General features: G+C 43.1%; 1 protein-coding gene across 2 annotated transcripts in view; it reads left to right on the forward strand.

The window, feature by feature from the left end:
- The window catches only part of LOC111976388 (MORN repeat-containing protein 1), a 75,804-nt gene extending 52,592 nt beyond the window's left edge, over positions 1–23,212 (forward strand). For both annotated transcript variants that reach the window (XM_024005189.2, XM_024005188.2), the window contains 2 exons: positions 18,953–19,023; positions 22,720–23,212. In XM_024005189.2, coding sequence (XP_023860957.1) covers positions 18,953–19,023; positions 22,720–22,862 — 214 coding nt within the window. In that variant the 3' untranslated portion in view covers positions 22,863–23,212. The remainder of the gene's footprint in view (positions 1–18,952; positions 19,024–22,719) is intronic.
- Positions 23,213–23,517: the final 305 nt, after the last annotated feature.

A 23,517-nucleotide genomic window follows, 5' to 3' on the forward strand; every position in this document is an offset into this window, starting at 1 on the left:
ATACTTTCCTACAATGTATTGGAGGGCAGAGCTTAGAATCCTGTCATATTAGCCACGTTTTCTGTCCTGTGGACACCTGGCATTTCTATGCACCATTCTTAACTCCCTCCACAAGGGAAACATTGAGTTTCTCTACAGTAGGTCCAGAAGTGTATGAATCTGTTTGTTCCATTAACCAACAGACCCAGAGAGAATGATGTTCAAGGTTTTTTACTCTATTCAGCCTAAATCATGCAGCCAAATTGTAAGACTTCTCAGCAGTTTGGGGGGGAAAGTACTGAACCAATGCTTTAATGCTCATAGATTTGTTGTTGTTTGTGTGCAAGTTAAGTTCTGACTCAATTCATGTCCGATGATTTTGGTTCCTAATGTGTTTCTCAAAATATTACATACATTATCTAAGGAACAAATGCGCATGATATTCTTGTATTTGATAAACGGACATTTACCTCGCAAAGACACAACTAGTGGTAATTGGAATATGTTCTGGGACTCCGCCGATAGCATCGACGAGCTAAACACTTCTTTCATTGGCTTCATTAGGAAATGCATAGCCAACATTGTCCCCACAGTGAAGGTTTGCTGCTGGCTCAATCAAAAGCCAAAATGTAAGGGCCTGAGAGTGGCGCAGCGGTCTAAGGCACTGCAGTGCTTGAGGTGTCACTACAGATCCAGGTTCGATCCCGGGCTGTGTCACAGCCAGCTGCAACCGGGAGACCCATGAGGCGACGCACCCTTTGGCCCAGCGTCGTCCGGGTTAGGGGATGTTCTTGTCCTATCGCGCTCTAGCGACACCTTGTGGTGGGCCGGGCGCATGCATGCTGACACGGTCGCCAGTTGTACTGTGTTTCCTCCTACACATTGGTGCAAGGGAGTGTGCACATGCAACTATTCTGTGTTGAGCGTTTAACAAAGTGCTCATTTGAAACAGGTCCTCCTATATGCTTAGTATAGTTATTTATGCAACTTTAGTTGTGATACAAACCTTAGAATGTATTAGAACTCGAAACATATTGCCTAAGGCTGATCGATGCAACTCTTTTGGGGTGGCAGGTAGCCTAGTGGTTAGTGTTGAGCCAGTAACCGAAAGGTTGCTAGCTCGAATCCCCGAGCTAAAAATTCTGTCGTTCTGCCCCTGAACAAGGCAGTTAACCCAGTGTTCCTAGGCCGTCATTGTAAATAAGAATTTGTTCTTAACTGACTTGCCTAGTTAAATAAAGGTACAAACATAATTTTTTGAAAAATGTGCATCTCATTCACAGTTTGACAAGCATTTGATAATATTCTCAACCAGCAGACTATTCTCAATTTAATCTGGTCTTTACATATATCCTACTAATATATATATGTGGAATTATTTTCAGCCACAAAAAAAACATGTCATCCATAGACTGCACTCGAAAAGCGAATGGAGGAAGCTCTTCCCACGTTTACGTTTTTTAAATAATATGCCAGCCAAGTAGGCTACGCCGGTTCTAAAGCGAAGCAATGTGCTTAATATTAGGAAAGTTAAGAAATAAATATATTAGGCCTTATCAAGGCTCAGGCTAAGACCCAGATGCAAACACAGGAGGCAGATAGTACGAGTCTGAGTTTATTATAGTTCAAGGGGCAGGCAAAAGGTAAGTCAAGGCAGGGTCGTAATCCAAATTAGAGTCAGGCAGGTACAGGACGGCAGGCAGGATCAGGACAGGCAGAAAAGTCAGAACTGGGAAGACTAAGAAAAACTAGTGCACAGGGAACATGGGAACACGCTGGTAGGACATGACGGGACAAGACGAACTGCTAACAGACAAACAGAACCAGGTATAAATACACAGGGGTTAAAGAGGGGTGATGGGAGACACCTGGTGGGGGGTGGAGACAAGCACAAAGACAGGTGAAACAGATCAGGGTGTGACAGGCCTAGCCTATAGAAAGCTGATGGGACACCGGTTGTAAAGAAGATTAATGTGCTTAATTCTAAGAATTGAGCAATACATATAGCAGCACCAGAAAGCTGGGATCCTCTTTTAAATAGTGTCCAGTTAAAACTGTTTTCACACGGCAATGTGCAATTACTGGGCTTATAGGAACATGTTTCACTACTAGGTTCTATAGGCTATGGGCTCTGCAACCCCTTCAGTTGTGATACAAACCTTATCAAAACATATAGGCCTATGGGCTAGGCTACATGGTGCATTTTTCTATGATTTGAAAAACTCGCAAAAAAATGCATATGCTGTTTCTTGCCTTAGACTGCACACACTGGGCATCATTTACAAGTGCTAATGGCCGAGCGGCATAGGCAAGGTGCAATAGATGGTATAAAATACAGTATATACGTACAAGTGATGTAAAATATGTAAACATTATTAAAGTGGCATTGTTTAGAGTGGCATTGTATAAAGTGACTAGTGGTCCATTTATTCAAGTGGCCAGTGATTGGGTTTCAATGTAGGCAGCAGCCTCTCTGAGTTAGTGATTGCTGTTTAGCAGTCTGATGGCCTTGAGATAGAAGCTGTTTTTCAGTCTCTCGATCCCAGCAGTGGCTTGGGTAGTTGATGTCCTTGATGATCTTTTTGGCCTTCCTGTGTAATCGGGTGCTGTAGGTGTTGGTCAATTTCTTCAACAGATAATCAGGTCTATATAATTATGAAACATATATTAGTAATGGAAAGGAAACACAGACTCTTTGTTTAAGTATTAAATGTATCCTTTAGTAATACAATTGTAGGCAGAATTTGGTACAGAGTACAGTATATGATAGCTCTCCCCAGGTTCTGCAAAGTGTCTAAGACATCCTGTAACTCTTATAGCCTCCCCAGTCCCCCTTGCGTGACTTTCCCTGGAAACAACATTTTAATAAATCTAAACTCCCCCTGACAGCAGCAACCATCTTATTGACCTTTCATCACAAGTATAGTGTCATAACAAGGTGAACAAGTCTAAGCATACTCCGACAGGTGGCAGTTTTCATCAGGCCTGCGGCAGCCTTGTGTTCTCAGAAAACCAGTCGTATTCTCAGAACCTCAGATAGCCACGGTGGGGCCCAGACAGGAGGAGTCTGAGCGTAGGCAGTTTCCGCCTTCTGATGGTGTCTGAAGGGCACAACACTCAAAACAGGTGTTAACACACACACACAGAGGTCTCCTGAGAGGGGACATAACAGTTTATCATAACACACTTTATTAACCCTTTAAAAGGTATAAGGCCTTGGTTTAATCCCTTCAGTATCATGGAGGGTAGGTAGTTTGCCCCGGTGATGCGTTGTGCAGACCGGACCACCCTCTGGAGAGCCTTGCGGTTGAGGGCGGTGCAGTTGCCGTACCAGGCTGTGATACAGCTCGACAGGATGGTCTCGATTGTGCATCTGTAAAGGTTTGTCAGGGTTTTGGATGACGAGACAAATTTCTTCAGCCTCCTAAGGTTGAAGAGGCGCTGTTGCACCTTCTTCGCCGCACTGTCTGTGTGGGTGGACCATTTCAGTTTGTATGTGTTGTACGCCGAGGAACTACCTTCTCCACTGCTGTCCCTTCGATGTGGATAGGGGGGTGCTCCCTCTGCTGTTTCCTGAAGTCCACGATCATCTCCTTTGTTTTGTTGACGTTGAGTGAGTGGTTGTTTTCCTGACACCATACTCTGAGTGCCCTCACTTCCTCCCTGTAGGCTGTCTCGTCGTTGTTGGTAATCAAGTCCACTACTGTTGTCGTCTGCAAACATGATGATTGAGTTGGAGGCGTGCATGGCCATGCAGTCGTGGGGGAACAGGGAGTACAGCAGGGGGCTGAGAACGCACCCTTGTGGGGCCCCAGTGTTGAGGGTCAGCGAAGTGATGTTGTTTCCTACCTTCACCACCTGGGGGGTGGCCCGTCAGAAAGTCCCGGACCCATAGGTATTCCTTTTGTCCAGATGGGATAGGGCAGTGTACAGTGTGATGGCAATTGCGTCGTCTGCGGACCTGTTGGGGCGGTATGCAAACTGATGGGGGTCTAGGGTGGCCGGTAAGGTGGAGGTGATATGATCCTTGACTAGTTTCTCAAAGCACTTCATGATGACAGAAGTGAGTGCTACGGGGCGGTAGTCATTTAGTTCAGTTATCTTTGCCTTCTTGGGTACAGCAACAATGGTAGCCATCTTGAAGCATGTGGGGACAACAGACTGTGATAGGGAGTGATTGAATATGTCCGTAAACACACCAGCTAGCTGGTTTGCGCATTGTCTGAGGACGCGGCTAGGGATGCCGTCTGGGCCAGCAGCCTTGCGAGGGTTGACACGTTTAAATGTTTTACTCACATCAGCCACGGAGAAGAGGGGGGTGTGCAGTTTGTTAGCGGGCCGCAACGGTGGCACTTTATTATCCTCAAAGTGGGCAAAGAAGGTGTTTAGTTTGTCTGGAAGCGTGAAGTCAGTGTCCGGGACATAGCTGGTTTTCTTTTTGTGGTCCCTGATTTCCTGTAGTCCCCGCCATACATCCACGGTTTCTGGTTAGGGTAAGTTCTAATAGTCACAGTGGGTACAACATCTCCAATGCACTTCTTTATAAACACACTCACCGAGTCAGCATATAGGTCTATGTTGTTCTCTTGATGCTTCCCGGAACATTTCCCAGTCCGTGTGTTCAAAACAATCTTGAAGCTTGGCTTCCGATTGGTCGGACCAGCGTTGAATGGTTCTCGTCACTGATACATCCTGTTTGAGTTTCTGCCTGTAAAGACGGTAGGAGCAAGATGGCGTTGTGGTTGGATTTGCCGAAGGGAGGGTGGGGGAGGGTTTTGTATCCATTGTGGAAGTTAGAGTAGCAGTGGTCGAGGGTATTGCCCATGTGCGTAGCACAATCAATATGCTGGTAGAATTTAGGTAGCCTTCTTCTCAAATGTTCTTTGTTAAAATCCCCAGCTACAATAAATGCAGCCTCAGGATGTATGGTTTCCAGTGAAGTTCCTTGATTGGCCGTCTTGGTGTCTGCTTGAGGAGGAATGTACACAGCTGTGACTATAACAGACGAGAATTCTCTTGGTAGGTAAAATGGTTTGATTGTAATCTAGGTGGGGTGAGCAGAAGGACTTGAGTTCCTGTATGTTGTTATGATTATACCATGAGTCATTATTCATGAAGCATACGCCGCGCTTCCTCTTCCCAGAGAGGTGTTTATCTCTGTCGGCGCGATGCATGGAGAAGCCCGGTGGCTGAACCGATTCTGACAACATATCCCGAGAGAGCCATGTTTCCGTGAAACAAAGAATGTTACAATCTCTGATGTCTCTCTGGAAGGCAACCCTTGCTCGAATTTTGTCTACCTTGTTGTCAAGAGACTGGACATTGGCTAGTAGTATACTCGGGAGCGGTGGGCGATGTGCACGTCTATGGAGCCTGACCAAGTGGCCGCCGCATCTGCCCCTTCTGCGGCGCCGTTGTTTTGGGTCGACTATTGGAATTAGATCCATTGTCCTGGGTGGTGGTCCGAACAGAGGATCAGCTTCGGGAAGGTCTTATTCCTGGTCGTAATGTTGGTAAGTTGACGTTGCTCTTATATCCAATAGTTCTTCCCGGCTGTATGTAATAACACTTAAGGTTTCCTGGGGTAACAATGTAAGGAAAAATACATAAAATAATTTCATCAGAACTCGAAGCGAGGCGACCATCTCTGTCGGTGCTATCTTGGGCTTTTCCATCTAGCACTCACATTTGTAATCATGAAATGCTTTGAAAGGCTGGTTATGGCACTCCATCATCCCAGACAATCTAGACCCACTCAAATTTGCATACCGCACCAACAGATCCATAGACGATGCAATCTCAATTGGGAGGGAGGGAGGAGGGAGGTCGTCAGTGACCTGGCAGTGTGGTGCCAGGACAACATACTCTCCCTCAATGTCAGTAAGACCAAGGAGCTGATTGTGGGGGGTGTGGACAGCCCAGTACATCACTGGGGCAAATCTCCCTTCTATCCAGGACATATATCAGGCAACGTGAAAGGAAGGCCCAGAGAATTGTTAGACTCCAGCCACCCAAGCCATAGACTGTTCTCTTTGCTTCCGCGCGGCAAGCGGTACCGGCGCATCAAGTCTGACACCAACAGGCTGCTGAACAGTTTCTATCCCCAAGCCATAACATGCTGACTAGACGCGTGTGCGAGCGTCCACGTGCGCCATTGCATTACCACCACAATCTGGACTGGAGTGTGGACCACAGTTCATCTTTCAATCACCCACGTGGGTATATTACACGTTTCTAATTTTGACAGAAAGTGGTTTCATTTCAAGCTAAAGTGCTAGCTAGCTAACATTAGCTGGCTGGCTCCCTAGCTAACGTTATGTGTATGACATTATTATTCATATCCCAGAACCGTTTGCTTTGCTAGTTAGAGCTTAATGTTAGCTAGCAAACATTGAACCTGGTTGGTTGGCTCCCAGCAGCTTCATGCAGGGTAGTAACGACATGATTTGGCACTATGTTCATTGTTGTTTTAGCTAACATTAGCTGGCTGGCTCGTTTGCTAACGTTACGTGACGTTGTTTACCTAGCTAGGTTCATTGTTTACCTAGCTAACTAGCTACAGGTGTCAGTAAACGTCTGCAAAAAAGTGTAATGAAATTGTTGCCAGCAGAGCTGGTTTGGCTGTTTTCGTGTTATCCAGAGGTAAACAAATCATTGGCCAGAGCGTCTGGTGTGCGCTCTTAACACTCCAAGGGCGAAACAAGATGGGTGAGGCTAAAGCTTAAGAGGGTGTGAACGATGGTGAATGGGTGTAGACAAAGAATAGCTCTTCAGTAGATAACAAAACATTCAAAGGCCATTTTCTCAAGTGACTTTACAAGTTGATCAACTTTCAAAGCAGAATTGCTTTCCCATTGTTCCTCAAAAATGCAGTGTATGATATACAATTTTGTAGCTCTGAGTCTCTACTTTTCTGCAATGTAAAGAACACAATTTCAAATTTTGCTACATAAGACCGAATCCAGGTGGTGAGTCACATATGCTTCTATAAACCAATGAGGAGATGGGAGAGGCAGGACTTGCAGCGCGTCAAGCATCAAAAATAGAACCAAGTTCTACTTTAGTGCCTGGCTACGAAGAGCAGTTTGGATGAAATGATTGAATAACATGTTTGTGTAAATTGGCGACATGGACTATCTGCATTGACCCTTCTATTTTATTTTTGCACTGTCTCTATGCACACTCACACACTCACTCCATGCACATTCTACACACTCACTCACTCACTCACACACACACATTCATACTGACTCTATACACACGCATACCTAGTTACCTTACCCTACCACTCCAGTATCCCTGCAAATATGTTATTGGCACTGACCCTGCATATAGCTTACTTACTTTCCTGTGTTGTTCTCATTTCTATTTCTTGTGTTTTTGTTCCACTTGACTTGTTTCTAAATGTTTTCTAGTACTACTGCATTGTTGGGAAAGAGCAAGATCCTCATGGATCCTTGCAGAGAGGAAAAGTTACAGCATAAAGGGAAAGGGGGATACCTAGTCAGTTGCACAACTGAATGCATTCAACCGAAATGTGCATTAAACCCAACCCCTCTAGGTTACATTGGATAGATTTGACTCATTCTGTATATTGAAAACGTTCACGCACACACAGCGTGTGTGCCATTGCGAGAGAAAAATGTCACCCTTAACGATATGGTGACATCACCAACCGTTTTCCCCAAAATATTCTTGAAAAAACTCTGACTTTACAAGAGAACTAAAGCAAACAATAACAATCAGAGTGTAGTCTGGAACTCAGGTAATGGAGCCCCGGGCACTGGCGACATGATCAACACTAAATAAATAATGTGTAACCACGGGGAGGCTAACCGCCCGCCCGGCCTCCACTACTGGGAGTATTCATGTTTTACAGTACAGCTGCTGCACTGTTTTAATGAACTACACAATGAGAGCTGGGCTGCCGCTCCATCCAATACTACATTCCCTCTCTCACTGCGGTCTGCAGCACTGTCTCGTAATTACTCCCATTGTAAATTCCATTCCATAGAATACAGCTGCATGTATTACCGTTCAGAGTTGTTGGCAGCTGAGATTTCACTTGTTTTCTTGAACTAAAGCAAGGGTGTTGGAAGTTTTACATTTTTTTAAGAGATGTTGCAATGTATTGGATTAGTATTTTTTAAGTGTAGGAAATTATGGAGTATATCAGCAACTTGTCATTTTCAAGGGTCATTTTGCTCTGACTATAAATGTTTGTGCTGTATGTACAGTGGGGTCTGAAATGATTGACATCCTTGATAAAGATGAGCAAAAATGAATGATACATACTGTAATAAAACATTTGGTAAGTATGTCTTTAAACTATAAACGTAACATGTAAAGTTTTGTTCCCGTGTTTCATGAGCTGAAATAAAAGATCCTCAAAATTTTCCATATGCACAAAAACCTTATTTCTTTTAATTTTTTTGTATAAATTTGTTTACATGCCTTATAAACTTGGATTAGCTAACACAACGTGCCATTGGAACACAGGAGTGATGGTTGCTGATAATGGGCCTCTGTACGCCTATGTAGATATACCATAAAAAATCTACCGTTTCCAGCTACAATAGTAATTTACAACATTAACAATGTCTACACTGTGTTTCTGATCAATTTGATGTTATTTGAATGGTCAATTTTTTAAAATTTTCTTTAAAAAACAAGGACATTTCTAAGTGACCCCAAACTTTTGAACAGTAGTGTAATTGGCAAAAGTGGGCATGTACGTAATCCATCCATACCCGTCGTGACACACTCACTTCCACATCTTGTTTTGGACACGACTGACGTTATGACCAAAATTATCCTATTTACACTTTCTAGTAAATCTTGACACTAGAATGAATGTTTCTGATTCATACTGATGGCACATAGGCCATTTGTAACCAAGAAGTTGATTCTAGGAGGCAGTTCCACTTTAAGGTCAATGGCATCATGAACTTTACCCAGTACCAGGACATTTTACCCCAAAAACCTGGTTGCCTCTGCCAGGAGGCTAAAACAAGACAATAACCTCAAGCACATATCAAAATCCACAAAAATGGTTAATTAGCCACAACATCAAAATTGTTCTATGTCCATCTCAGTCTCTCTGGATTTGAAACCCATTCAAAATCTGTGGTTTGAATGGAAGAGGGCAGTCCATAAGCGCAGACGAAGGATATCAAGGAGCTGGAAGGGTTCTGTATGGATGAAGGGTCTAAGATCCCTCCCACTGTTCTCTAACTCATAAAACATTTTAGAAAAAGGCTCAGTGCTGTTATCCTCACACGGTGAGGCATTGGAAGGTATTACAAATCATTTTGACTCCTTCCATATTTTTTATGTTTTATCACTTTATCACAAATTCTCTTTCTCTGAGCAATTGTAGTAATATAAAATAATATAATTTCCCAATGCTTTTGAGTGTACAATACAGTTCATTATTTCAATTATTTATTTTATACAGTTATTTTTGCAAGGGTGTCAATCATTTCAGACCCCACTGTACACTGAGTGTACAAAACATTAGGAAAACCTGCTCTTTCCATGATAGAGACTGACTAGGTGAATCCAGGTGAACGCTATGATCCCTTATTGATGTCACTTGTTAAATCCACTTCAATAAGTGTAGATGAAGGGGAGGAGACAGGTTAAAAACATATTTTTATGTCTTGAGACAATTGAGACATGGATTGTTATGTGTGCCATTCAGAGGGTGAATGGGCAAGACAAAATATTTAAGTGCCTTTGAACGGTGTATGGTAGTAGGTGCCAAGTGCACCGGTTTGAGTGTGTCAAGAACTGCAATGCTGCTGGGTTTTTCACGCTCAACAGTTTCCCGTGTGTATCAAGAATGGTCCACCACCCAAAGGACATCCAGCCAACTTGACACAACTGTGGGAAGCATTGGAGTCAACATGGGCCAGCATCCCTGTGGAACGCTTTCGACACCTTGTAGAGTTGAGACTGGTCTGAGGGAAAAAGGGGGTGCAACTCAGTATTAGGAAAGTGTTTTGAACACTCAGTGTATGTCTGTGCTGTATGCTCTGTCCACTACCAGAACCACAAGTCTATGTACTTAATCTGTCATCAATATTGCTACTTTATACTTTTCCCCCCATATTTCTGTGTGGCTCAGAAGGGCCTATTGCTTCTGCAGTTGGTCCATCTCTACGTGCAGTCTTTCACTGACGTGATTTACAGTAGCAGGAGGTAAACCAGCGGGCACCACAACCACACATACACACATTCTCCTCCTCCAAAGGCTGCACACAAAGGTTGAATCATAAGAAAACACACAATGGCACAAGCGAGACAGCTCCCACCACTCTCTATGCACCAGCCAGGAGAATACATTGTACATTAACAATACCAGAGAAGAAAAAGTGGCTTTTTATACACCTACTGAATAGGTCTGAAAAGCTAGGCTCTGTTCCCATTGGCGGTGGGGGATAATAACTAAAAGTATGTGCGCTGGGGGGGAGCTTCGGTTTACTCTGGGGTTTCACTGTCTTCACTCCCTAATCCCCTCAGCTCTGCTGGAATAGCTCTTCTGTGACGTAATGCAGGGAGGGAGCTGAAGAAAAAAAACTCATAGCCAAACATATTGAGGGGGGATTGTATAGTATTGCAAGGGGACCTAGCTAACCCCCTCTGAATAAAAAAAGCCTCTTGTATGGAGTGTGCATGTTTGGTACGTGCATGCGTGTGTATGTACGTGCATGCGTGCCTGAGACATACCCAGGGTAGAACACAGTAAACCATTAGGCAACGGCAGGAGAAGTGTTGAAGAAAAGTTCCCCCAACTCTCAGATATAAATCTGGACTCTGTAGAAAAGGTAAACCCTGCAGGTGGAACTGTGAAAAGTTACATCCTACCTAGATTTTGGAACCCGAAGTGTGCATCTTTGATTTGTTGCATCAGGTGAATTGAGTAAAGGCGATTTACAGGGATCATTGGTCGCCCCTTGAGTGACGTCCCCCTCTCAAAAGGCAGCTCCATATCCTGTTTACAATAAACTTCTGCACTCCATGGGTTCTCGCTCTTTCACTCTCCCGCTTCTCCGTCTCTTTCGTCTTCTGCCGCTGTCTCGACAAGACGTAAAGGAAAGGGATCCTCTCTCTTCCCCCCCCCCCACGAGGGGCAGTTTCAGACAGAGAAGCACACTCTCAAAGACATACCCATCACCTTGTGTATTCATTGAAAAGGAACAGCCGGGGGGGAGAGAGAGACTGTATCTCCCGGGGGTCCTTTGTAACCTTAATTTTTTCCCCCTCTGTCTTTTTTCGTAAAGATCTTTGGAATGTGCTCTCCAGCTGTAGGAACCATAGGTGGCTGACGTGGGCGTTAACAATGCCTCTTCCCCCCCCTCCTTACACCCCCAGCTCCATCTCCATGTTCTTATTCACAGAAGTAGGTCTAGGGCTAGTTTCCTCAGAATGGCACCACTGCGTATTTTGAAGGCCCCATGTCTGAAACCACAGGTTTGAACCCTCCCTTCCTTTAGTCCCGCAGCGTTCTCATCTTTTGAAAGCTTTTCAACCGCAATAGTGAAATCTCTTGCATTGGTACGCCAGCATAATGCCATAGACGGAGCCTCCGAGAATGTTGCGGAAAAAGCAAATGAATGGCAACGGACAGCCTTGTGACAGGAAAGCCATTATGTGACGGCTTCATAATAATCGCTGTACTCCCTAGGAAAACCAGACCACTCTCATGCACGACTACTGCTAACCAATGTAATTCCATCATTAGAACCCAGTCCCTTAAATCCTTGCCGAGCTTTTTAAATTTTACAATGCTAAAACCTAAATGAGGGAAAACAATTATGCACACACCGACAGTTCCCTCCAAAATGTCACATCGGTTGTTTATGGACAATATGAATTATAGTATGAAAAGTCGGTGACCTTTGGGGGGGTGTTCTATATCTTGGTTCAGTTTCTGTGGCTCTTTCTTCAACCTTCAGCAATGCCTTGACTTCCCCCATAACTTCCTCTCCAAAGTATAGGCTTGCATAGCCTTTCAGTCAATCTCAGGTTACAGAAAATACAAAAAATGTAAGCTTGGAGCCGAAGTAAAAAGGCTTTGTTTGAAAATGAGGGACCTTGAGTAACCTATTACGTACAGGATTTGAGTCCTGTTAATTATTTCCTATTGAATTGAGTGAGTTATATAACTTAGCTTGGATCTGTCTTCTGACACGATTTTCCACTGCTGGAAGGAAATAGCTCGAAGTCCACCATATTGATGAACCCCATGTGGACAGTGGGCGTTAATGTATGTAGAGCTCTTGAAATGAAGAGTTTTACCTGTCTATTTCATTACATATAGTATGTATGTTGGCTACTTTAGTGTGTCTGTACTTCTCAAAAGTTTACTTTGATTTAATATTACTGTTCTGTTTTTCTATTAAGCTGATATTGATGATAGAGGCATTAAATACCAAAAGAAAGGTTCTGAATATACTTTTTTTTTAGGAGATGTCAGCCTTGGGATTGTTATGTACTTGCCCAACGATGCTGTGGGGGCAGGAACAGAATGTTAAATCACAAGTCACTATTAGAGGGTTACCTAGAGATAGGTCAGTTCAAATCAGCATTTCTGTCATTTCCATATCGTAAAAGTGTCCTACAGTCAGCCTGATTTCCAAGGCATGTATTGCATATCCGCCCAAAACCTCAACAGTCTTCATTTCCAAAAGGAATGGAAAGAATGTAACCTCCCCTTATTACAACTCAATGTCCTTAAATGCATCTTGAAATCTGCAACATAAGTTACATGTGTAACATGGGTGTATTCGGGACACTTAAAGGGGAACTTGGCTTCATTTTTTGGCTTGCTCCTCAAGAAATGGTGGTGGCCATGACAGAAGCCAAACTTCAGTTGGCTTGGTGGTGTGGTTTGATGTGGGTGTTTCTTGGCTGTGTCCTTGCCACCACTAAGACACACCCATCTGTCAGAAACTTGCCTGCAGCTGTTTCCCCCCCACTCAATAACCACAAACAAACCTCCTGCAGGTTGAGTTCAATAACTACAGGCAGATGTATGAGGAGATGCTGGAGGAAGCTTTGAATAGGTCAGTAGCCTTCAGAGTAATATGAGAATGCAATTGCTGAATTTACGTAGATATTCTAAATGAAGTGTTTTGATACCTTTCAAATGTAGTGAGGTCCATGTATAGAATAAACAACACTTTACCTAATACCACAGCATCAGTGTTCTGCTAATGTAACAATGTGCACATTTCATCGTTCATTGTCATTTCCAGCCGATACAGATATTGTGCCTGTCGGCATTTTGTCTGGTGGTAATGGGGTTACCTTGGCAAACATGTCAGAGTGGTCATATCTTCCTGTGTGGTGTCCTGGTCATATCTTCCTGTGTGGTGTCCTGTATACAACAGGAGTTCCCTGATCCTAGTGCAGAAGACAATACAAGTAAAAGTTGTGTCTAGAAAATGTTTTATGCAGAGTTCCAGGTCTCTCTCCAATCAGAGACATCAGTATCAAGCCTGTCAGTCTGGACAAAGGACAAAGCTTTTTGCTAATGCACTTCACAACCAAAATGAGTCTACTAATTGTATCTGCTTGGCTGGGGAATTAGCCTCCTATTTTGTCAAGCCGTGTATACAACTCAGATTTCACATAACATACATTACCTGTCGTTGTTGATGAAGCCGTCTGTGCTATCTGGGCAGTAACTCGGAGCACTATCGGAGGCCTCATGATGGCGTATCCTTTTCATAGGAGTCGAGGGAGACTCTGGCAACAATGGAGGAGGTGTCGTAAGGGTACTTATGTCACATGACACACGTTTATTCTGAGGTCTTGCCTGACAAGCTGTGAAAATAGCAAGGGATCAGTTAATGAAATAATTTTTTGAGGTGGCTAAACGATTCCAATCATATTGCTGGGCATGATTTGATACCCACCTTTGCTCTTTTTGGTAGGTCCCGGCATGACCAAGGGATCAACCATCCCTCAATTATAAGCATAGCTCGAGAAAATAATGGAACCTGGTTTGGAAGCTAATTTTATGCTTTACATACACTACTGTTCAAAAGTTTGGGGTCACTTGTCCTTGTTTTTGAAATAAAATAAGAAACAAAAATCCATTAAAATAGCATCAAATTGATCAGAAATACACTGTAGACATTGTTAATGTTGTAAATGACTATTGTAGCTTGAAACGGCTGATTTATTATTATGGAATATCTAGATAGGCGTATAGAGGCCCATTATCAGCAACCATCACTCCTGTGTTCCAATGGCACATTGTGTTAGCTAATCCAGGTTCATCATTTTAAAAGGATAATTGATCATTAGAAAACCTTTTTGCAATTATGTTAGCACAGCTGAAAATGTTGTTCTGATTAAAGAAGCAATAAAACTGGCCTTATTTAGACTAGTTGTGCGGTTTTGTCACTCCAGGTTGACGGAGAATTGAATGTTAATTTCTCGAGCATAAAATCGTTTTAGAGAATATGGCAGACCGCAGACCACGTGTACCCACGCCAGCCCAAGTACTCCACATCCGGCTTCTTCACCTGTGGGGTCATCTGAGACCAGCCACCCGGACAAACTGTGGGTTGGCACAACTGAAGAATTTCTGCAAAAACAGTCAGAAACCATCTCAGTGAAGCTCATCTGCGTGCTCGTCGTCCTCACCAGGATCTTGACTGCAGTTTGGCGCCTTTACCAACTTCAGTGGGCAAATGCTCACCTTCGATGACCAATGGCATGCTGGACCACTGGCATGCATGGATAAATCCCGCTTTCAACTGTACCAGGCAGATGGCAGACGTATGGTGTCGTGTGGGCGAGCAGTTTGCTGATGTGAACGTTGTGAACAGAGTGCCCTGTGGTGGCGGGGGGGTTATGATATTGACAGGCATAAGCTTCGGACAACTAACACAATTGCATTTTATCGATGGCAATTTGAATACACAGAGATACCGTGACGAGATCCTGAGGCCCAGTATCGTGCCATTCATCTGCCGCCATCACCTCATGATTCAGCATGATAAATCATGGCCCCATGTCGCAAGTCTACCATTCCTGCAAGCTGAAAATGTCCCAGTTCTTTCATGGCCTGCATACTCACCAGACATGTCACCCGTTGAGCATGTTTGGGATGCTCTGGATCGACCTTTACGACAGCGTGTTCCAGTTCCCGCCAATATCCAGCAACTTCGCACAGCCATTGAAGAGGAGTGGGGCAACATTCCATAAGCCACAATCAACAGACTGATTAACTCTATGCGAAGGAGATGTGTCGCGCTGCATGAGGCAAATGGTGGTCACGCCAGATACTGACTGGTTTTCTGATCCACGCCCCTACTTTTATTTTATAAGGTACAGTATCTTTGACCAACAAATGCATATCTGTATTTCCAGTGAAATCCACAGATTAGGGCCTCATGAATTTATTTCAATTAACTGATTTTCTTATATGAACTGTAACTCAGTAAGATTTTTAAATTGTTGCATGTCGCGTTTATATTTTTGTTCAGCGTAATTATAATCTCAAAATGGTATGTACCCTATATCAGTCAACAGAATCCAAGCAGTCTTATCAGTCTACTCTTGGCCTACTTGAAGTAGGCTACACATTGAGAGCGTGCGTAATCGTCCATGCTGAACGGCTTTCAATATCTGGGAAAAGGTTCACATCAGGCAGCAGTGTCGTAAAATGTGGTGATGAGGCTTGTGGAGCCTTACATTGGCAAGGAGAGAAATGTCACCGTGGATAATTTCTTCACTTCACTGTCATTGGTGAACAAGTTGCTTGCAAAGAAAACAAGCCACAAAGTGAGACGGGAGCTCCCACCCTCTGCTCAAAATAAGGAACCTGCACAGCCGTTGTATTCCACAACAGTGCTGAAGAATGACAAGACAACAGGGACACAATAGACAGAAAACCGGAAACTATTACACACTACAACCCCCAAAAATTGTATGTCACCGTGTGTCAAGCAAGTGAAAGTTATGAAGATTTATGTCAACAAGGGATAACAGCTAAATGAAATCCAACTAATGTTATTGCGTGAAGACGCACACAATGTACGCATGAGCTGACAATAGTTTACTCTTTTTGACTGCTGTCATAGCTACACTTACAGTGCATTCGGAAAGTATTCAGACCCCTTCTTTGAGAAATGTTTGTAAATGTATTAAAAATAAACAGAAATACCTTATTTACATAAATATTCAGACCCGTTGCTATGAGAGTCCAAATCATCTTTGAAATGTTTCTACAACTTGATTGGAGTCCACCTGTGTAAATTCAATTGATTGGACATGATTTGGAAAGGTACCCACCTGTCTAATATAAGGTCCCACAGTTGACAGTGCATGACAGAGCAAAAACCAAGCCAAGACAGGATTGTGTTGAGGCACAGATCTGGGGTACCAAAACATTTCTGCAGCATTGAAGGTCCCCAAGAACACAGTGGCCTCATCATCTTAAATGGAAGAAGTTTAGAACCACCTAGAGCTGGCCGCACGGCCAAACTGAGCAATCAGGGGAGATGGGCCTCAGTCAGGGAGGTGACCAAGAACTCGATGGTCACTCTGACAGAGCTCCAGAGTTCCTCTGTGGAGATGGGAGAACCTTCTAGAAGAACAACCATCTCTACAGCACTCCACCAATCAGGTCTTTATGGTAGAGTGGCCAGACAGAAGCCACAGTAAAAGGTACATGACAGCCCGCTTGGAGTTTGCCAAAAGGGACCTAAAGGACTCTCAGACCATGAGAAACAAGATCTTCTGGTCTGAGGAAACCAAGATAAAACTATTTGGCCTGAATGCCAAGCGTCATGTCTGGTGAAGTATGGTGGTGGCAGCATGCTATGGGGATGTTTTTCAGCGGCAGGGACTGGGAGAATAGTCAGGATTGAGGGAAAGATAGATCCTTGATGAAAACCTGCTCCAGATCGCTCAGGACCTCAGACTGGGGCACCTTCCAACAGGACAACGACCCTAAGCACACAGCCAAGACAACGCAGGTCTCTGAATGTCCTTGAGGGGCCCAGCCAGAGCCCGGACTTGATGCCGATCGAACATCTCTAGAAAAACCTGAAAATAGCTGTGCAGCGACGCTCCCCATCCAACCTATCAGAGCTTGAGAGGATCTGCAGAGAAGAATGGGAGAAACTCCCAAAATACAGTTTTGCCAAGCTTGTAGCATCATAACCAAGCAGACTCGAGGTTGTAATCACTGCCAAAGGTGTTTTAACAAAGTACTGAGTAAAGGGTCTGAATATTTATGTAAATGGGATATTTCAGTTTAAACATTTTTTATATATTTGCAAACATGTCTGAAAACCTATTTATATTTTCATTATGGGGTATTGTGTGGAACTTTGTATCCATTCACTGATTGTTATAATATACAGCAAATTTCAACTGAGTTCCGTAGACTGGTCTTCCCTGGCTGTATGACCCTGCTGGGACACCTGTCACCATCTGATCCTGCTAAGACATGATGAGTATAGTGTTGTGTACTGACTGTGCACCATGACAGTGTAGCCTGTAGAGCTGTTTATACCGTGTCATTGTGAAAAGATAGGGAAATAGCTAGGGAAACTGACAGATCAATAACGTTACATTGCTATACCGACTCTAATAAAAACTCACATTGGGATGTCAAAAAACGTCAGAAAATCAGTCTTCAATTGTTTGGCTGCTGGTTTCATCGTTTGATTCAGGTCTAGTGTGATTGAGACAAAAAATAATAGCTAAAGTTAGCTAATGGTACATTTAAAAAAACATATATTTTTTTTAAATGACTACAAAACTTTTCCATACACACAACAGCTGTTAGATATTGCTGCCTAACAGAGCTGAACTGGCTGTAGTAGCTACCGTAATAGCTAGCTAGCTAGCTAGTTCATTCCCTTCAGACAGAACTTCAGTTGAGAGGGGATGAAACATTAGCTAACAGTACATGTCAGTTACAATACTCAGCCCTGGGAATAAATACTTTTTAACATTTTAAGTCAAACAGCAGTTACCTTGCCGGCTACATCAATCAAATAAAGAGTAGCCAGTTTCTGCTCTGTTTGCTTTTACAACTTGGAGAAAAGGCGCAACACGTACACAGACAGCAGCTGCAGACAGCAGCACCGTGCTGGTCTTATAAGCCAGCCTTTCAGAAGCTTTGCACGCCAAACAGCCTACCCAACTACTCTGAGGTGCTTTTTGTATCACTGTGCAATGATAAAGAAATTTTAGAATGTGTGGGGATCATGCCCCCCCCCCCCCCCCATCCCCAGTGAAAGCCACCTGGGTTTTTGGATGACCTCAGAAAATAAGGTCTGTGGTAAACGTAGGCGTAGGAGATCTGATACGTTTTGTTCTATGAGATCATCTTCATCAGCAAACTTAAAATTTCAAACATTTATGTAACTTAAAAAAGCACATAAAGGCTTCATAAAGGTCATGTTAACTGATGGATATTATTTCATAGAACAAAACCTATAAGATCTCCTAAGCGTGTGTTAACCTCAGACCTTATTGTCAGTGTTTACCCAAAAACCTATTCTTTCCCCATTCATTTTTGCCATAGGAATGGCTGAACGAACAGAGGTAACTCATTTCCGGATTTTAGGACTACAAGCTGGTGAGGTCTATAATCCTCTCTTATGGCCCTCTCAATATATTTTTGATCTTATGCAGCGTTTATATACATGTATGTATGGATGCAGTCGAGATAGCAAGACCCTAACTACACTGTAAGATCGCTTTCCGCTCTTCCGTACTCCGCCCGAAACATAGTATGTACGGTTTGATTCTATCTTTCCCATGCTGAAATATTTGTGAAGGTACACTATGTTTTTTTGTGGCAATGGATAACAGTGGATAGAATGGGCTCTGTGCCATGTTTAATTAATCGATTGATTTGTAGGCCCTGATTCCGTGTTGTTCTTTAAATTAATTGATCAAGCTCTTCTCTCTCTCTCTCTCTCTCTCTCTGCAGGTCAAGCACGGGGTCTTGTTTTACCAGCAACATAAAGAAAAGCTCCATTGACAGCAGGAGTGTGAGGCCAGGTGACACAGGCGTCTTGCACCCATTATTTTAGGGGGGGGACGGGGGGGGTGAGGGGGGGGGGGGGGGGGGGGGGCTCCGGAAGTCTGAGACTTCAACTGTATCTAGCTGGCTAGCTAAAGCCAACTTCATAAAATTGCTAGGTGGCTAGTATTACAAAGAAACAATAAAACCTTTTTGTTTTATTTATTCATGGGGGGGGGGGGGGGGGGGCTCTACGCACCATAGCCCATAATGATAAATTGAGAGCGGGTGTCAAGACAAATTTCAAAATTTTTTAGGGCGCCAAAACAAAAAAAAACAAAAAAAACATTTTTTTTGTATTTCTTCATCAAGAAGGAATCAATAGCTTGATCAAATTGGTTTACAAACATACCTCCTGTGAGTCCTGCCCATCACCGGCAGCGAAAATCAAACGTTGTGTGTGTCATTCAAAACTCTTTCTTCTCCTCCACTACCGTAGCATATCTTTTGCTCTGTGGTGCACCTTGGAGTGAACCGCTTACTAGGGAGAATGGGGGGTACTCTTTGCGTGGTCCAGTCAGTGTGCCCCCTCCACAAAGTACAGATGACAGATATTTTTCTAAATAATTATGATAAAACGTGAGCTTGAAAATGAAGTTTAGTAATTAAAGGGTAATTCCGCCACTTTTTTACCTCAAATTCATTATTTCCAGCTCCATACCAGTGTCTAGATATGTGAAAGTTGTGTGTTTCTATGATCTCTGGTTAAAAAGATAAGAATAAAGGTCTTAAAAAATGCTTCTCTGTGACATCACAGGGTAGGATTAAAAAGTAAGAGGGAGGACATTTTATTGCTCCCCAAGCCGGTAGACCTTACAGTGAAATGCTTACTTACAAGCCCTTAACCAACAATGCTTTTAAAAGTTAAATTATATTAATATTAGTTATATGAATTATTAATTAATATTAATTATATTATATATTAGTTATATTAATGGGTGTTAAGTAAAAAAAAAAGTTACAAATAATTCAACAGCAGCAGTAAAATAACAAGCGAGGCTATATTTTGAGGCTGATTCCCTGACCTGTCAATGTTTTTAAGTTGCTGTTTTATGATTTTGTTATACTCTTGTGAATTCAATGGTTTTTACTAGATTACTTGTGGTTTTTCATGTTGTCTGTCTGTAATTGTGTAATGACATGGTGCTGCCTATCTTGGCAGGACGCTCTTGAAAAAGAGATTTCAAATCTCAATGAGCCCTTCCTGGTTAAATAAATAAATATACAGGGGGTACCGGTACAGAGTCAATGTGTGGGGGCACAGGTTAGTTGAGGTAATTGAGGTAATATGTACATGTAGGTAGAGGTAAAGTGACTATGCATAGATAATAAACAGAGAGTAGCAGCAGCGTAAAAGAGGGGTCTGGGTAGCCCTTTGATTAGCTGTTCAGGAGTCTTATGGCTTGGGGGTAGAAGCTGTTAAGAAGCCTTTTGGACCTTGACTTGACTGGTATTGTGCTGGAGATAATGAAAATGAAGTTGAAAAGTGGTGGAATTGCCCTTTAACATCTGAAAAATGTGAGGGGGCACGTGCCCTATGGGCATGACTCTTCTGCCAAGTGAGATTGAGTCAGATCTGCCCTATGGTCAAGGTAAAGCCTTTTGCTCATTTTCAAGAATTGAAACTTTCTTTAAGACCCCTGGCAAAAAAGCGGAAAGGAAATCAAAAAACAAAAATGAAACAAAAGTATAAAGCAAGTGTTTAACAGATAATAACAGAGCGGAACTTCCTACAGCAATTCCATTACCCTCTCCTTTCACAGTGTTTCGTGTATAAAAAGACTCATTATATAAATATATGGGGGGATATGAAATTAGATTGTGCCTGGTGACGACCATGCAGAAACTGAGCACCTGTCCGCCCATATCCCTTCCCCTCTGAAGTAACCTGCATGCTGGAGTTTTATTTCCAGTGGTGTAGACCTCTGTGGATGTTTTCCATGGTCTTCTCCCTTCAATGGGTGCTCTGGGAGCATTGCGGCGAGGAGCAGGGAACAGGCAGCAGCTCTAATTTTGCGTTCCTCCTGCTTTTGGAACTAAAGATGCTCTCTTTTCAGTTTTTTGTAGATTTATTTTTCCTTTATGATATTTCCAGCCTTGCCTAAGGACACGTTATCTAAGATGGAGGATCAAAAACAATACAAAATGTGAGAAATCTCACTCTGCATTATGTTTAACTAGCATACTGTCTGCGTGTAAACACATTTGCACGTTCAACCAATTGTGAACAAAAAAAGTGAAATGTAGATGTTCCCCTAGTTGTTGTACATAGTTTATCTATACGAAATATACAATGCAAAATAATTTGACTTGCACTTTAAGTTAAGAATATTCTCCGAACTGTTTTAGATGTAGCCTTTTATACCCTCTTACACGCACACACAAGACACACAACACACACAAACCTCTCCTTCAGCAAGTCATTCAGCCCGCGACAGTGATATTTCATACGTCAGGGGACATGTGTGGCGGGCCCATAACTCAGGAAGTGGGGCTTATGTTCGGGGAAGCCTACCCGCTATAGATACTATGCCCCCTAAGCTTACAGACCTAATTCCTCCATCCCATAACACTACCTGTGCCTCTGTGTGTGGAGGCATGGTATACGTCCCAAATTGCACCCTTTTCACTAGTACACAATTTTTTTTACCAGAGCCCTATGGGGGCTATATAGTGCCCTGGTCAAAAGTAATACACTACATAGGGACTAGGGTGGTATTTGGGATGCAACCCATGATGAAGTGATAGCCCGGAGGAAGAATGCCTGCCCCACGGTAAAACGATCGCCTGGCTGCCACTGCTGCTGAGCTCTCTGTGGACTCGAGCAGTTGGCCAGAGGACAACAGCTGAGGAACCTATCGGCCTAGAGGGCCAGGGCTCTGATGTCTTTGTGCCATGTTAACCCAGCGGATTTACAGGACACAGTGTGATGTCATGGGATATGCCCTGTCAGCTGTGATAGTCCTCCCTTCTTCGCCTCTCTCTCTCTCTCTCCGCCTCTCTCTTTCTGGTGAGTATATACGCAAGGCGGATTGACCATTTAATATTTTTTTTATTTAACTAGGCTAGTCAGTTAAGAACAAATTCTTATTTACAATGACGGCCTACCCCTGCCAAACCTGGACGACGCTGGGCCAATTGTGCGCCGCCCTATTACCAGAGGACAAAGGAAGAAAGAAAGTGAACTCAGATTTGATCTTTCTGCACATGTGGCGAACCATTTGCTTCTGAACAGCCTTTCTATCTGTGCAATCGCTGTGGTACTGCATTGCCTATGTGCTGTCATTCATGGTTTGATTTCATTCATGGTGCTATGTACCAGGAATCCAACATAAAGCATGAACTCAACCAGCTATACTTAGCATTAGCTCCATCATTTTCTTCAGGGACTAAATACTATTTAATCCAGATCAAAATGATTGTGTTGATAGTGTTAAACATTATGGAAATGTAACTGAAATATAACTCAGACAAGGTCATATCACTGCAGCAGCCAACGCCAACCTTCTGTATCAAACAAAGTCCCTTTGACCCCAGGGAGCACTGAGTCTGAAGCCACCAGCCAACCTGTTAACCCATTGACGACTAGACCCATATTTCCTCAACCTTTGTGAGTTGGGAGTACAATGTCACTTAATATTTACATTTGAATTGCTTTTTTCTCTCTGCCATAGGTGAATATGTGATTATGGTGAAAGATGTCACCAACCCACCATTTCAAGGCCAGACCTTACCCCCAGCATTTGCCCTGCTGCGCTTGTTTCCTGCCAAGACCAAAAGTAAAAACAGCCAGACGGACAAAATCAAGAGTAAGTGACGTCCTTCTCAACACGTCAGAGACTTTCATAGAAGACTTTAGAAGAGAAGCATGACACGACCTTCAGCACTCAGAACCTCACAATAAACTCTTCAATGGGACATAAACATGTTTGTTCAACATCAACTTTGGCATTTATTACTTCAAATTGTTTATACATGGTCATGTTTTCAGTATGGAAGAATCCAGACATGGTTTTAGTGACAGTTGTGATAGAAGGGAGATTCACTCATTGATACAGAGCAGCAGAGTTTATACTTTACTGGAAATGCCCTAAATTATGCTAATAAGGTTCTATATGATTGGAAGCAGCCTCATTTAACCTCAAATAAAAATGAGTGAAATAAAAATGACTGGTCCGCCAATTAGTATGATATGTTACATTTGTTATGACAGAAGGTTACTTAAGCCAAAAGGGTCGTTCCGGGGAATGAGTGCCTTTTTGATATTTTAAAGGTCGGCTTTGGGCACGAAAAACTGACCAACTCCACCCCTTTCTCAATATTCAAACAGAAATAGGGTGTGCCTTTGGTGGTTTGTCTGTGTCATTCTGGTCATGCGCGCCACAAACGACGTAGCTAGTTCGTTAGCTAAGCTAGCCAGTAACTCCCCCAGTATGTGTTGACGTCATTTCACAGGATTCGTTTTTTGACTG

This window comes from Salvelinus sp. IW2-2015, linkage group LG17 (genome assembly GCF_002910315.2).
Source record: "Salvelinus sp. IW2-2015 linkage group LG17, ASM291031v2, whole genome shotgun sequence".
NCBI lineage: Eukaryota > Metazoa > Chordata > Actinopteri > Salmoniformes > Salmonidae > Salvelinus > Salvelinus sp. IW2-2015.